Below are 16,163 nucleotides of genomic sequence, written 5' to 3'. Positions count from 1 at the left end.
AAATGCAGTACCTTAACCACTGAAGAAGAATAGGTTGGGGAAGAGGAATATTGGAGGAGATCTGGGATTTGGGGGGGAAGAAGAACACAGGGAGAGGGGTCAAAGGGCACTGCACACTTGCCTTCTCCCCCCCCGCCCCCTCAAAATCTGAGTAAATATTTTTCCATCTTGTTAATATTGTTTTGGGCGGCACAGTAGCACAGTGGTTAGCACTGCTGCTTCACAGCTCCAGGGACCTTGGGTTTGATTCCGGCTTGGGTCACTGTCTGTGTGGAGTTTGCACATTCTCCTCGTGTCTGTGCGGGTTTCCTCCAGGTCCTCCGATTTTCTCCCACAGTTCAAAGATGTGTGGGTTAGGTTGATTGGCCATGCTAAAAAAATTGTCCCTATTGTCCCTAGTGTCCCGGGTTGTGTAAGTTAGAGGGATTAGTGGGTAAATGTGTAGGGATATGGGGGTAGGGCTGGGTGGGATTGTGGTCAGTGCAGACTTGATGGGCCGAATGGCCTCTCTGTACTGTAGGGATTTTATTCTATTCTTAAATCTCAATGAAAGGTTGGTAATAAAAATGTCATTCATTTATTTATTTTTCTCAAATGGAGCCCATGGTGCTTTACTTGTTTTTAAATTGGAATATAATGTCAGATTGGCCCTGGGGTGGATTTGAAAAGGGGAGAGTGTTATAGGAAATAGAGATACAGAGGAGAGGGAATGTAGATGAAGGAAAGGAGAGTGCAGAGGTGAAAGAGGAGTGGAATTCAGTCACACATAAACTTATTATTCTTTAAATTTCATTTAAACCATTGAATTCCAACATGTCTTATCTTTGGAAATAAAGTGCACCAGTACAATCTATAGTTATCCATGAGAAGGTTGTGGTTTACAGACGGAACTATTACATAGTATCACATGTTTGAAAGAATTAGTATTGTTCTGGGCTGAAATTTTGATACTGATTTGATTTAACACAGTGAACGCTAAAATTGCATTCTCATTTCGTAACAGGGAACATGAATGGTTTAAACAGGATTTACCAACTTATCTATTCCCAGAGGATCCAGCTTATGATTCCAATGTCATAGATGAAGACGCAGTGAAGGAAGTATGTGAAAAGTTTGAGTCTACTGAATCCGAAGTTATGAACAGCCTATACAGTGGTGATCCACAGGACCAGCTTGCTGTAGCATATCATCTCATTATTGACAATCGGAGAATTATGAATCAAGCCAGTGAGTTTTACCTGGCATCCAGCCCTCCCACAGGTTCGTTTATGGATGATAATGGGTTGCATATTCCAGCTGGTGTCAAAGCACATCCCGAGCGCATGCCCCCTCTGATGGCAGACAGCCCAAAGGCACGCTGTCCCCTTGATGCACTTAACACTACTAAACCCAAACCAATGGCATTGAAAAAAGCAAAATGGCATCTGGGCATTCGCAGTCAAAGTAAACCGTATGATATTATGGCAGAAGTCTATAGAGCCATGCGGCAGCTGGATTATGAATGGAAGGTAAGAAATAACAAGCATAGATTTTAAAAGCAAAAGTCATTATTTTTGTCATGTTCGCTAATCACTTTGTACGATCGTTATTTTGTCTGTTTCTAAGCCTCAACCAACATCACTCTGACACCAGGTGCTTGAAAATGTGTGACTGGCATAGAGGACTCATCTGTTTAATTTTAGTCCCCCATATTGTATACAATGTCTTAATTTTAATAATAGAGTGATTGAAATTGGGAGCTTGTGTGGTTGAGGCTTACGGTACACAAGCTAACACTTCGTTATGCTTTTTCAGTGATTTGTGCTATGTTGTGATGTGCCACCTCATCTCAGCTTCACCCACACTTTATAATGCTTTAAATTGAAGGGCATTATTGACTCATGACATGTCAATTATATCAGAACATAGCGACCTATATAATACTGAAACATGACTACTGCACTTTTGTACCTTTTTTAATCCTAATGTTAGCACGCTGAAAGATGTGAAAATAGAGTGGTAGAGAATTTCTTGGAGCAACTGCTGCTGTAACTTCATGGAAGTGTGGTGGAAACCTCATTTTAGACAAGATTTTCATTGCACTTCTGATTTGGTCTCAGCTATAGGACTGGCACAATGTCCAAAACTTCTCCGCCTGGAGACCCTACCTTGAGATCTTGCAAGCATTTACTAATGCAGCTTTTTAGAAGTTCATAGTTGGGATGCATTACAGGCATGGTTGGTATTGCCAATCCTTAATTGCCCTGTGAAAGTGTTGTGGAACTTTTCTTGAACAGTTGAAACAACGGAGTGATTTTATAGGCCACTTAAAAGGACACTTAAAAATCATGACACCCCCATCCTCTCTCTCTTCTCTCTCCTCCTCCTCCTCCTCCTCCTCCTCCTCTTCCTCCCCCCCCCCCCCCCCCCCGGCCTATGCCCACCCAGCCCCCAGGACTCTTGACGGAGCCTGTCTCTGCAGCTTGGCCTCTGGGCATACCTCCTCCAAACCCCATGGAGCCGAAGATGCTAGGCCAGGGTGTCGTCTTATGTTGGCGCTGCAAGGTGCTTGGCCTGAAAAGAGGCTGAATGGGGAAGTCTGAGCGTAAAGGGGACTTGAGTGGGATGGTCTGAGGGGGAGGTTGGCTGAGTGGGGACTGCTGGGGAGGGTTGGGTCACCCTTATGCCTGTGGGGAGGAGGGAGGAATTACTTTTTTTTGTGAATGGAGGGGTTGGTGATGCTCCCTTAGTCTGTGTGGTGAGAGGTGGGGGGGTGGTGTAGGGAGGGCACCATTCTTTTTTGTAGGAAAGGGCCTGTCTCCGAACTCATGACAGGAACAATCCCAGGCATATCTAAAAATGAGTTGTCAACCTGGTGAAAGCACAACACAGGAATGCTTGCATGCCAGATATCAGAAGCAGCATGCAATATACAGAGCTAAGCCATCCCACAACCAACAGATCGGATCTAAGCTCCTCTACATCCAGTTCCGAATGTTGATGGACAGTTAAACAACTTGTACTGCAGAACTAGTCGCACCTCTCGCCACCCGATTCCAGAACAGCTAAAACACTGGCGTCAACCAAATAATGAGGAAATTAGCTAAGTTATGTCCTGTCCATAACACCATCACTTGCAAGTTTCTCATTAAGTCTCACAGATTCTGAATTGGAAATGTATCATCGTTCCTTCACTGCTACTGGGTCAAAATCCTGGAACTCCCTCCCTTGCAGCACTGTGGGTGTACCTACAACAAAAGACTGCAGCAGTTCAAAAAGGTGGCATATCATCATCTTCTCGGGCAATTCGAGATGGGGAATAAATGCGGCCTAGCTAGTGATGCCACATTCTATTAACAAAGATTTAAAAAACTTAAAAGGCCAAAGGGTGATGGTGAAAGAAAAGAAACCAGCAAAATGTATGCCTGGAGCAGGATGCTGCTGTCTGAAAATATAAATAAAAGAAAACCAAAACATGCAAAGTAAACAAATAGACTTTATGGTCTGAATTTGTTGAACTCACTGAGGTCGGCAAGCTGTAAAGAATTGAATTGAAAGATTGCTGTTCCTCAAGCTTACATTAAGCTTCACTAGAACAGAGCAGCAAGTCAAAGGCAGGAATGTTGGCTTGAGAGCAAGTTGGAGAATTAAAATGGGAAGCTACCAGATTCGCTGCTCATGGTGTGGTTGTCTCAAAATTGGGGAGATCAAATGCAAATTGGGTGACCACTTTGAGAATATTTGCATTCGTTCGTAGAATATGACCCTGAGCTTTCAGTCACTTGACATTGGAATAACAATGGTTTTGGAACCTTATCTTTGATCAGAATTAATGACTTGAACTCTTTTATGTGATAGATTTGTAATACATTACTTTTTCAAGGTGGTGAATCCCTATCATCTGCGGGTGCGTAGAAAGAATTCAGTGACTGGAAATAATGTGAAAATGAGTTTACAGCTGTATCAAGTTGACAATCGCAGCTATCTGCTAGATTTCATGAGCATTGATGGTAAGGTGACGCTTACTTTGTCTCATTGTGTATTATCTGCAACTAAAATGCGGCGAATGTTATACTATTGTCCAGTAGCCAGCTTTTTATATTTTTCATCTCAGTAATTCCGCAAGGTTTTTCTGGTGAGAAATGGTTTTGCTATCACTGGCTTGTGTGGACTAAACCATTAAGATGGTAATTGTATGAAATTGTGCACATGCTGAAAGTACCGGAGGTACATACAAGGCCAACAGTATTTGGAATGTAGAACAGTACAGCACAGTACAGGCCCTTTGGCCCTCAATGTTGTGCCGAGCTGTGTCAAAACCCAAGATCAAGCTATCCCACTCCCTATCATTCTGGTGTGCTCCATGTGCCTATCCAGTAACTGCTTGAAAATTCCTAAACTGTCCGACTCCAGTATCACAGCAGGCAGTGTATTCCACACTCCAACCGCTCTGAGTGAAGAATCTACCTCGGACATCCCTCCTACATGTCCCACCATGAACCTTGTAGTTATGCCCCCTAGTAACAGCTACATCCACCCGAGGAAATAGACTCTGCATGTCCACTCTATCTATACCCATGATCATCTTATAAACCTCTATTAAGTCACCTCTCATCCTCCTCCGCTCTAAAGAGAAAAGCCCCAGCTCCCTCATAAGACCTACCTTCCAAACCAGGCAGCATCCTGATAAATCTCTGCACTCTCTCCAATGCTTCCACATCCTTCTTTATAGTGAGGTGACCAGAACTGAACACAATATTCCAAATGTGGTCTCATTAGTGTCCGGTATAGTTGCAGCATAACCCCATGGCTCTTAAATTCAAAACCCCTGTTAATAAACGCTAACACACTATAAGCCTTCTTCACTGCTCTATCCACTTGACAGGGAAACTTCAGAGATCTGTGGATATGAACTCCAAGATCTCTCTGTTCCTCCACATTCCTCAGAAATTTATTGGGAGATAAGATAGGTTAATATTTTGAATGTAAAACAATCCTCAAAATAGAAAATGGAGATGAGCCTTCATAGGACTGAGCAAAACAAAGAGAAAGAAACAGATAGAAGTGAACTAGTAAAAATATGCCCCCCCCCCCCCCCCCCCCCCAATTAGAAGATTGAATGAGGTGGGTAGATAGTAATCAGATCTTTTAGAAAGGCTGGAAGTGAGAGCTAGAGCATCATCTACATGAATCAACTCAGTGAAGCAATGAAAATACGTTAAGAAGCTTAAAAGTGCTATGTAAGAAACAGCACCAGAGTCATGTGTACAGAAAATAACAAAATTGAGGAAACTAAAAACAGAAGAACTGCAAGTGAAATGCAACAAATATTGGAATAAAAAAACTGTTAAAAGCACATGTTGATGTGTTGGTACAGTGCATGTTCAGAGTTACAGTGCAGATTTGTCAGGTGAGAATTGAGCCCTAGAATTTCCTGAATTGGCATAACTGGCACATTACATTGAAATTTAAACTTTTTTTCCTGTTGGCAAGTTGCACCAAAATTCCAGCGAATTTCATTAATATGTGGTGGAACACAAAACAAGTGGACATCGATCTAAGCAATTAAGACTAAGCTTTTGTCATATTCTTCTTTTAAGCCTTTATTTATGTATGAGAATTAAAGTTTAATGCCACAGTCGATCATTTGTATATGTGGGTACAGATTTAATTGATGCAATCGTGGAAGCCTAACAATTTTAATGCAAGTTTATTGATGCCAAAAACAAATATTGAAAATTGTAGAAAATACATTTTGGTTCCAGCAAGTAATTTTAAAGAAGAATCACCATAAAACGCCAGGAACATTTCTTTGGACAGATGTATATTTGTAACTAGTTCAGAACTGACATAAATTCAACACATTAGTGTGAGCTGTGTCTTTGGATGGGCACAAAACTTTGTTAAATGAATGGCAGAGGATTTTGGTGGTAGTTCAGCAGAATGCAAATAAAAGAGCAAGAAAATTTGGTCACAGTGTAAAAATGAGCAAGTTATTTGCTCTAAATTTGTGGCACTTTTTCAGTTGTGCCGTTGTTTTGACTCAAATTTTCAGGAAATTCCAGACTTAGGTTGCTGTAACACTCAAAACCCTTCCATTTTGAAATAAAACCAGAAAATGTTAGAGTGAAACAGTAGGTCAGTCAGCATCTGTGCAATAAATAGGTTAATGATTCAGTGGAATTCTTCATTTAAGCTTATATGGTTATGTTGATCACACTTGTGTTATTAACCAATCTCTTATTTTACATGTTGTATAGTATGTGTGTGTCTAGCATATTTGGTTTTATTTCTAATTTCCTGTTTGTTTTTTTCCCCCTCCTTTTGTGTTTGCTTTTTGCTCTCAATCTTTCTTACTTTTCTTTGGTTATTAGATGATATTATGGAACAAAAATCAGGCTCTTCCACTCCCAAGCGTTCAGGATCAGCGGCTCTGTTACACAGGCCAAGACTGAGTACTGATGCCACAGCTACTGACAGCCAGCCTTTGACTCTCGTTGGATCACTCCCCAGTTCTCTGACTGGATGTTTGAGCTCTACGACTCCACGAAACGGAAGCCATACGATGGATTTCTTTGAGATGTGTGCTAGCCTTATTACTACACTGGCTCGCTGACAGAAAAATAGCAGCCTCCTGTTAAATCATAGAGCATCAGCTCTTAAGCCCAGAAAGAATTTGCAAGAAAATACCCTTTCCACTTTGTGCATCATGTACTTTAGCACTGGTTATAGACCATGCCAGTTTACAGCTGGTGCTCTTGTTACTTTGGAGTAGTGGAGGCTGAAGGGTAGCATTTTGCATTGCTGTTTTGAAACTCTGCAGTAATATTGTGGAGCTTTATTATTGCATCCTGTTTTGCCAGCCAAATTCATGGTGTTATACAGGTTTACAAATACAACTGGAAAGGTGTAGAAAAGCAACAACTTTTATTTTGAAGCTAATATTACAAATGTTATTTAGTGAAAAAGCTAAAGGACGGGTGAAACACGTTTAAAGGACATGACTTGTGATCAGGACAATTGATAAGATGTGTTAATGGAGCAGATGACTGGCCATTCATTCTTCAGCCATGTTGTGAGTAGGTTGAGACACTTATTTCAGGTTAGTTGTAGCTAGAAAGCTGTAACATTAAAACTCTGGTCTATAATTAAATGAGGTAAATTACATTGAAGTTAAAATGGTTAATTTGAAGCCCTCAACTTACATTGTATGCAATTGCTAAGGTTTATTTTATTGCAGTTTTGTTTTATTGATAATAGCAAATAACTTTATTTGCATGAAACTGTAGGTCTAACTATGGCTCAGTGCGCAAACAAGATTAACCTGGAGAATAGTCTTTGAAACACTTCTTTAGAAATATATCCCAACTCACGTGAATACTTCTCCATGGCGTATCTTTTACTTAGTAAAGTCAGCAGCATGTAGAGCTAGATTTGGTGTAACTTGGACTGAGCGATGAGTTTTATTTGAATGTATTTACTGTACCTTTTATAGTAAAAACTGAGAGATAACATTAAATACTATCACATAAATATTTGACATTTATCTTTAGCATTTAACAAAGATCCCCAAATCAGAATCCTTTAATAACGATTAATGTTATTATCCCTTTTTAACAAGTGTTTGATTTACTAGTGGGTCTCTGATTCTCACCATGTCAGATGTGCTATTTTGTAAGGCCTGCCAATTCGAAAATTGATTTTAAAGGAATCAAGCAAACTTAAGGTTGGATCATGCTTTTATTTTGCAAAATGAGGAAGTACTTTGAACTAATACTTCATCTAAACTTTCTTTCCCACCTTTCTGTTTTTTTTCACAGGCTGATCTGTTGTACATTTCCTCTATTTTCAGGTTTTATTTCAGCTTTGCAACTTTCACTGTTCCTTTATTATTGTATTCATTATGCATTATTGTAATCATTATTGTATTTCTGCTACTAAACATTTAGTTCTCTTTGAAGCTTAATAGTTCAGCTAATTGATAGTATCAGTGTTCGTGATTTTAATTGATTGGAAAGGATTTTGGTTATAAATTCCCTGCAACTATTTTAAGAGTCCTGATGGTGACCTTTCATCTTTAATCTAGTGAATGAAAGTGATACATATATGCTTGATATTGTATACTATCAAAAAACTTACAATCGGGAGAGACTCTTCCCGCTCAGAAAGGATAGTAGGACAAGGGGGCACAGCCTCAAGATAAAGGGGGGACGGTTTAGAACGGAGTTGAGGAGGAACTTCTTCACTCAAAGGGTGGTGAATCTCTGGAATTCTCTGCCCGTTGAAGTGGTGGAGGCTACCTCGCTAAATATTTTTAAGACGCGGGTTGATGGGTTTTTGATAAGACAGGGGATTAAGGGTTATGGGGAGAGGGTGGGAATGTGGAACTGAGCCACGACAGATCAGCCATGATCTTATTGAATGGCGGGGCAGGCTCGAAGGGCTAGATGGCCTACTCCTGCTCCTATTTCTTATGTTCTTATGTTCTGAGTATAAAGATTCATGTCTGGCCCCCATTAAATTTGCTCTTATCCAGGTCTCCACATGGATCATTCCCATTAGTTTTTTTTATTTTGTTGCGAGGGGGAAGGGATACTGGTGGTGTGTGGATACTGAACATTAGCAATAGCTGCCCATTTCAGGTAGCATGGTCAGATGAATGAACTCCAAAGCAAGAGATTCTTTTGACCCCGACTGGATTGTAGCAGCCCAAAGAGGACGCCTATCAGCATCTTGAGCCCATTGGAGGTTGCTGTCTTGGTTGCTTGAGGAATGTGATGAGCTTTAAAAAAAATGATCCTTGATCATTCCCCCCACCCCACCCATTTTGCCCCATGCAGAAATTAGAGCTTTTTGCTCTTCTAAGCTTCTAGAAATTAGATAGTTATTGTTGTAAACTTCCTCTTTCCTTCTCATTTGCCAAGGAGCCAAGCTGTTCTCCTGGGGAAATGGTGGTTGACCATTTATGTAAAAACAAAAACTTTGCCCTTATTTGGAAACTGGTTTTCCAGTCTTGTCAATTATTTGCAAATCATCGTCCCACAAATTTTTTTGAGGCTTTAAATCGCTAAAAAGTTTTAAAATCCCTGCAAATTTCAGAGATAAAAATATCTGTAACATATCAATGTTATAAAAAATGTTTAATGAAGCTTAAATGAACCGTTTTAACTAAAAATGTTAAGTATGCAGAAATGGTGCTTCACTGTGTGGAAGTCCGAGTATTTGCAGTTTTACACTCTTTTGAGGTTTTGTTTACTTTTGTTGTTACTTTCTTTCAAATGTGTTTTCCCATTTCCAAATTCTAAGTAGTGTAGTAGATGAGACAGAAATCTACAGTGCATTTTGTCAATTATTCTAACTATATCAAGAAAACGTTTATATTCCAAACTTGAGTCAGAAATGCTTACTACGAAATAATTTGAGAAAATATCAAGCATCTGCATGCAAATAGTTCCATTATGGGTGAGCAAAGTAAAGGAGATAGATATACAAATGGAAGGCAAGCATGATACAACACATGGAATGGGTTTTGTAGATTAGTATTTGTTTATCACTCAGTTCTTTTCTCTTGAAGGTTTGGAGCACAGTTCAGTAAAGTCACTGTCCAAGACTAAGATAGAATTCTCCCCTGCATTTTCAACAGAGCTCCATGAATAACAGTCAGGAATAGGTTCCATATGTGTTTTATTGCCCCGTTTTTAGTTTCAACACATTGAGACTGATCATAATACTCCACTGCTACCATTGACTATCATAACCTAGACCAGGGGTTATTTTTAAGTTTTGCGTTTTGCTCTAATTTTATTAACATTACCTGCCATTTGTAAGGAAATGTGTAAAGATATGCTTGAATCATAGTTGCTGATGCAAGAGACAAATGTTTCAAAAGTAACTTTTTTGCCTCTGATTCAGCTCCTCCTCTGCCATATCCCTCAAACATGTCTTTGTTACCTCTGGACTTGACTATTCCAATACACTCCTAGCTGCCTCCTATTGAAAATCTGATATCATCTAAACCTCCACTGCGTTGTTCCCAAATCTCACCAAATCACATTGCTGACCTACATAGGCTATTTATCTTGCAATGCGATGATTTTATAATTCTTGTCCTTCTGTTCAAATCTCTTCACAGTCTCCCCCTTCTCTTTATATAGCCCTACATATTCAATATGTCTGCACCCCTCGAATTTTGGCCAGTTGGAACATCCTTGGTTTTAATCACTTCATTAATAGTAGTGATATCATCTGCCAAAATCCTATATTCTTGAATTCCCTCCCTAAACTCCATCTGAAAACTTATGTTTTGACCAAGCTTTTGGTCATCAATTCTAACATAACCTTGTGGCTCCATGTCAAAATTTAGTTTGATAACGGTTCTGTAAAGTGCCTTGTGGCAATTTACTACATTAAAGGTGCTGTATAAATACAAGTTGTTATAATCGATGTAAAAGTAATTGAACTATCCAGAAGTGGTGAACTGTGCTAGTTAAATGCAAGTCTTTTGTTTTCTTTTAATTCCCCCCACCAAAACTTTCAAAATGTGCATTTAACATGGATAAGAAAGGAAAGGTAGTTCTGAAACTTAACATATTGAACTGAAAGGCAGAATCACAGAACCTGTCCTACTGGCATTGCGTCACCCAGGGCCACAGCTCCATAATCTTTTTGGGTCAAAAAATGATGACTCATCCTCAGTATTTAAAGGAAGTTATTCATTCTTCATGACTTGGAAAAGCATTTTAATGAGCAGACTTTGCCGTAGGATGCAGGCTGTTATCTGAAATAATTCATTTATATCCAGTTGACCATTTCAGAGTGTCCCAGTCTTTGTATGAATAAGCTATACTGGATGGATTAGACATAAGTTTCTGGTTTATAAAGGAATAGAGATCCTGTGGGTACATTAAAAAATAAATTATTAGAATGATAGAGTATGAAATGCATGTAAAGGACTTTTATAAGCTTGTACCATGCATTTTACACGATAAAGTAGCTTTGTTTCTTTGCGTTTGCCCATAGCAAATGAAGCTTATGACATAGGTTGATAAATAAATAGGTGGATGGTTAGCTTTCAGTTTGAAGTATCAGAACATGCAAATGTAGTATCTGCTTGGGATTTTTTGTAGATTAGATTGGTGTAGTTTCAGCTGTCACCTCATGCCTGATATATAACTTAGCTGTATACACTATGTATCCATGAAAATAATGTAAAACAATCTGGAATATTTTAAAGTCTGATTTATGTGAAATTGTTTTTGTAAATCTCTAGAACTCAACTTTTAATTATGCTGGAGTGCATATTTAAAATGCAATTTAGATAAATCAGATAATTTTACTTTGTACTTACATTTTTCACAATTCCAAGTTGCTGTAAAGTTCAGAATGAAAATGGAACACTGAACTTAAAAGAACACCAAGATTAAGCATATTCCACTGTTTTGGAATACACTACAATGTATTTCATTAATGAAACAAGGCCTACAGCATTACAAATTCTACAGCACTACAGATTTGAAAATACTGACAACCTAGATTTCTGAAAGGGTTTAGAATTGATTTAGTTCACCTTAAAATGATATTTACTGGGGTGTTTCAGATACCCCTTATTTAGTACTCTGCTAAAGTCTTCCTGGCGTACACAGTATGCAGCATTTCTCCCAATGCTGTGACGCCATTAAGAGTGCATACTGATGATAATGCAAATAGGGACAAGGAGGTCTTGGGAAATACTTCCCCAGTCTTGATATCACTGAAGTAGCATTTTTTTGCCAGGCATTACTGGATAAGACTGTAGAATGTACTCCCCTAGTTATTGAGTAGTAATTATTCTTTTTTTTTAAACTGAGATTTAACCAAGCTTCACTTTTTTGAGCAAATTGAATTGTTTTGTCAAAGAGATATCTGACCAGGTGATGCTAGATATTCCTTTGGCACTGATAAGTTTTTGTGAAGTCGAACAATATTGTATTTGTGAGTGAAATGTGGAAATTGTGTATGTTTAGTTTTGCCAAAAAGGGTTGCCACAGAACATAAGGATGCACATGACAAGTCAAATTTAGATATATTTACTCTACCTTGAGCTGTGAAGTTGAGTATTAAAATGCATCTTGCCACCCTGTGGCAGTTTGAAGCTATTGCACATAGTAAACCATGGACTGACTTTAGTCCTTTTTGCTGTGTCTCTGCAATAGTTGCCTTAAAATTTGAACATTATATCATCATAGCTTTATCTTTTTGTCTTGCTTTAATGTATTTGTATAAAGAATGTACTTTTTCCTTATGTGCAAGAATCAAGTAACTGAAAAGGTTTAATGTTTGAAAATTTTCCTACAGAAGTGGTAAAGGCATGATATTTCTATGTTCTATTCTGCTGTGTGCATGTTTGTCTGTATAATTGCAATGTGTGGAACACTGCTTTACTTCACCATTTGCATGTATAAAGAGAAATCTCTGTTAAACTCAGTGCCAAATGTTAAACTTTTTTCCTGAGCAAAAAACTGTAACCTTCCAAAGAACCATAGAAAAGTTACAGTGCAGAAAGTGGCCATTCAGCTCATCATGTCAATGTCGGCCAAAATTCTGGGTGAGAAGGATTTTCCTCATGTCCCCTCTAATCCTTCTAGTCACCTTAAACCTTTGGCCTCTGGTAATTGACCCCTCAGCTAGAGAAACAGGTCTAACCTGTCTAGGCCCTTCATACTTTCATCTCAATTAGGTTAACTGTTAGCCTCTTTTTTTAAGGGAAACAACCCTAGTCTACCCAATCTCTCCATAGTTTCATCCTATTTTGCCAATTTCACAATTTAATGTTTACTATTGAAGAATAGTGAAGATTCATGAAGTGTCTTTGGATGAAATACTAGGCAGTTGGAGATTGGAAACTAACTTTTAAAAAAAACTGCAGATATTGGAAAGAGTCAAGCCAGTCAGAATCTGTGGAGAGAATTGGAATTGTGGCAAACTTGATAACCCAAAATATGAGCCAGCCAGCAATGCAGTACTGCAGTAGACTGTTACCAGGCCAGCTAACCTTAGTCATTAATGACAGCTGAAGGGATCGGCTGTAACTGAACGCTGTGAATTCTTTCCACTTGACTCTAACTGACCACTCTCATAGGTAGGATGATGTTTGTTGAACAAATTATAAACTTAGAAATACACTGATTTTTCTAGTTTCAGTCAGGAGACTTTTCATTCTTTAAAGAAAGTGTCTTAGAAAAGCTGGATCTGGAAACAATTTTTCATTACAAGTATGACAAGAGGCCACAGATTCAAGCAAGTAAAACACAAATTTGAATTTGTATCACAAAATCTTTTATTAACACAATGAGCAATACATAAATTGAGCTCCTAGCTAGAATAATGGCAAAATTCCTTTATTACCAATTTAGATGTTGCAATGGGAATAATTTGGCATCATAAAATGGCTCAAATGATTTTCTCAATTTAGTTTGTGACATTATTTAGGCAATTGGCGTTCTGATGTGGAGACATTCATCTTAAATTGACATGGGTTGGTCCAGTTCATATTGTTTCTGATACTGTGGAAGCCTGCGGGCCATGTTTTCCAATCTGCACTCCTATTAAGTGATACCTCACATTGATGAGCTGCCTCAGAGTTTTATTATTCCACTCCTGTTTCTTATGCCTTAGCGTCATTCATTATTAGGCTTTTTAATCAGCTTTAAAGCCATCAGAGCAAACAGAAGCTTATGCTGCTGGCAGTTTTTTGATTTGCTAAACGTAGCAGCCAAGGCTAAGGTACAGCCAGTGATAAAATGGAGCCCTTTTAACATGCCTGTTATTACATAGATATCACAATGACCTATTTTCTTTTCTCTTGGGAACAGAGCTACCATGTATTTTGAAAATGACATGATTAGAGTAACATCTTTTTTAAGGCCAGAGTTTAACTAGTTCAAATTTATTCTTCTGCCTGCTGTACAGATTCCATTCAGGTTTGTGATATACATAAATGATTTGCTGCTGTTTGTGATATATATAAATGATTTGAAAGAAGAATGATTTGATAAATATATATATATTTGCTGCTGTTTGTGATATATAAATGATTTGGAAGATGATGTAGCTGTTCTGCTTAAGTTTGCAGACAACATAAAGATTGCTGGAGTTGCAGATAGTGATGATTGTCAGAGATTACAGCAGGATATAGATAGGCTGGAAAATTGGGCGGAGAAATGCCAAATGGAATTTAATCCAGATAACTGCAAAGTGATGCATTTTAGTAGCTCTAATGCAGGGGGGAGCTATACAATAAATGACAGAACCATCAGGAGTATCGACATACAGAGACATCTGGGTGTGCAAGTCCACAAATCCTTAAAGGTGGCAACCCAAGTAGAAAAGGTGGTGAACGAGGCATACGAAATGCTTGCCTTTATTGGACGGGGCATAAAGTATAAAAGTTAGCAGATGTTGCAGTTATATAGAATGTTGGTTAGGCTACATTTGGAATATTGTATCCAGTTCTGGTCGCCACACTACCAGAAGGACGTAGAGGCTTTGGAGAGAGTGCAGAAAAGATTTACCAGGATGTTGCCTGGTATGGAGGGTCTTAACCATGAGGTGAGATTGAGTAAACTAGGATTGTTCTCCCTGGAAAGATGGAGGTTGAGAGGCGACCTAATAGAAGTTTATAAAATTATGAAAGGCATAGATAGGGTGAACAGTTGGAAGCTTTTTCCCAGGTTTGAAATGACAAACACAAGAGGTCACAAGTTCAAGGTAAGGGGTGAGGGGGCAAAGTTCAATACAGATATTTTACACAGAGGGTGGTGGGGCCCTGGAATGCACTACCAAGCAAGGTGGTTAAGGCAGACATGCTGGGATCATTTAAGATAGCCACATGAACACACTGGTAATAGAGGGATACAAATGGATGGTCTAGTTAGGAACACATGATCGGTGCAGGCTTGGAGGGCCAAAGGGCCTGTTCCTGTGCTGTATTGTTCTTTGCTTCTAGTGGATGTTGCACAGTGAACTTGGTAGGTTTCACCCTAGTTCAAAAGGTTTTCCTGAAATGACATATTGGTGCATATCATACCTATTTTGTAGCTTGGAAGTGCTTATAATTTGGGAATTTTGTATTCTAGTGCACAGATCATTATTTTTAAATTGCATTTTCACAACTTTTTTTGCCTACTGAGCACTGAATTTGACAGCAGTTCTTGTGATTTTTGTACTGTTGTGACTATAATCAGAAAATATTGACCACATGTGCAACTTGTCATTGTTTCTGAAATGTAACACACTGCATGATATAGATGTTATCATGGTTGCTATTGCACTTTAATAAAGTTCTTCAATTATTTGAGTTTCTGTGATCTCATTTTTATGGCATCAGTTTTTTCCAGCTACATTGTGGGGTCTGAGATAAGTCTTGCTCTGTCAGGTTCAGTCAGTTTCTACTGGACATGATATGTCATCTCAAATTATTCATAAGACATTAATGGGACCTTAAATTAGCACAATCACTGAGAATAGGCTGATAGTATAGGAGGAGGTGGATGATTTTTTTCAGCCTGTGTTTAGAGGCTTATTGGGAGAATTACTCTAGGTGGAATTTTCAGCAGTGATTCAGTAGGCTGGAAAAATGGCATTGAAGTTGCAGGCGTCAACTTTGTCTCCACCATATCCACCATCGGCTGTGTGAAATAAATTGAAGGGGTGGGTTCCATGACAGCATAGGTTGAGTGGCAGCAACTTAGTTGTTTAAAAAAAAATCAAGGTGCCAAGTTAAAACTGAAGTTTCCTGCCCTCATACTGGCATTGCCTCATGATGGGGTGTGCAGTGCCCAGGCATGACCCTCTCTCTGCTGAACACCTCTGGCCACCTCTGCTTGCCAGGTGCACACTTATGGAGACATCCTGAATTCACATCCCCTCACGTGACTATTATGTAACAGGAGTTATCAGGCATAGAGGCCTAATAATAATTATTTATTGTAAAGGGGACCCCAACATTGAGGTTAAAATATGAACTATAGGTCCTTATCACTGGTTACAATTGCTTCATGCCTTTACATCAGCCTGAAATGCAATTTGGGCTTCCTGTCTTATTTTCTTCTCCTGTTGTCAATCTGACAAAAACAGGAATGGAAAATTCCCCATTCAGTAAAGTGAAATGAACCTGTTTCTAAAAAGCTGGTGCACCACCTCCAACA

General features: G+C 38.9%; 1 protein-coding gene across 2 annotated transcripts in view; it reads left to right on the top strand.

The window, feature by feature from the left end:
* The window catches only part of prkaa2 (protein kinase, AMP-activated, alpha 2 catalytic subunit), a 30,777-nt gene extending 15,475 nt beyond the window's left edge, over nucleotides 1–15,302 (top strand). For both annotated transcript variants that reach the window (XM_080195546.1, XM_080195547.1), the window contains 3 exons: nucleotides 1,004–1,508; nucleotides 3,863–3,989; nucleotides 6,354–15,302. In XM_080195546.1, the coding sequence (XP_080051672.1) occupies nucleotides 1,004–1,508; nucleotides 3,863–3,989; nucleotides 6,354–6,595 (874 nt within the window). In that variant the 3' untranslated portion in view covers nucleotides 6,596–15,302. The remainder of the gene's footprint in view (nucleotides 1–1,003; nucleotides 1,509–3,862; nucleotides 3,990–6,353) is intronic.
* Nucleotides 15,303–16,163: the final 861 nt, after the last annotated feature.

Source organism: Carcharhinus amblyrhynchos, chromosome 9 (genome assembly GCF_965287045.1).
Source record: "Carcharhinus amblyrhynchos chromosome 9, sCarAmb.v2.hapA, whole genome shotgun sequence".
NCBI classification, from domain to species: Eukaryota; Metazoa; Chordata; class Chondrichthyes; order Carcharhiniformes; family Carcharhinidae; genus Carcharhinus; species Carcharhinus amblyrhynchos.
The sequence above is the reverse complement of the archived record's forward strand: the minus strand, read 5'-3'. Positions and strand labels throughout refer to the sequence as shown.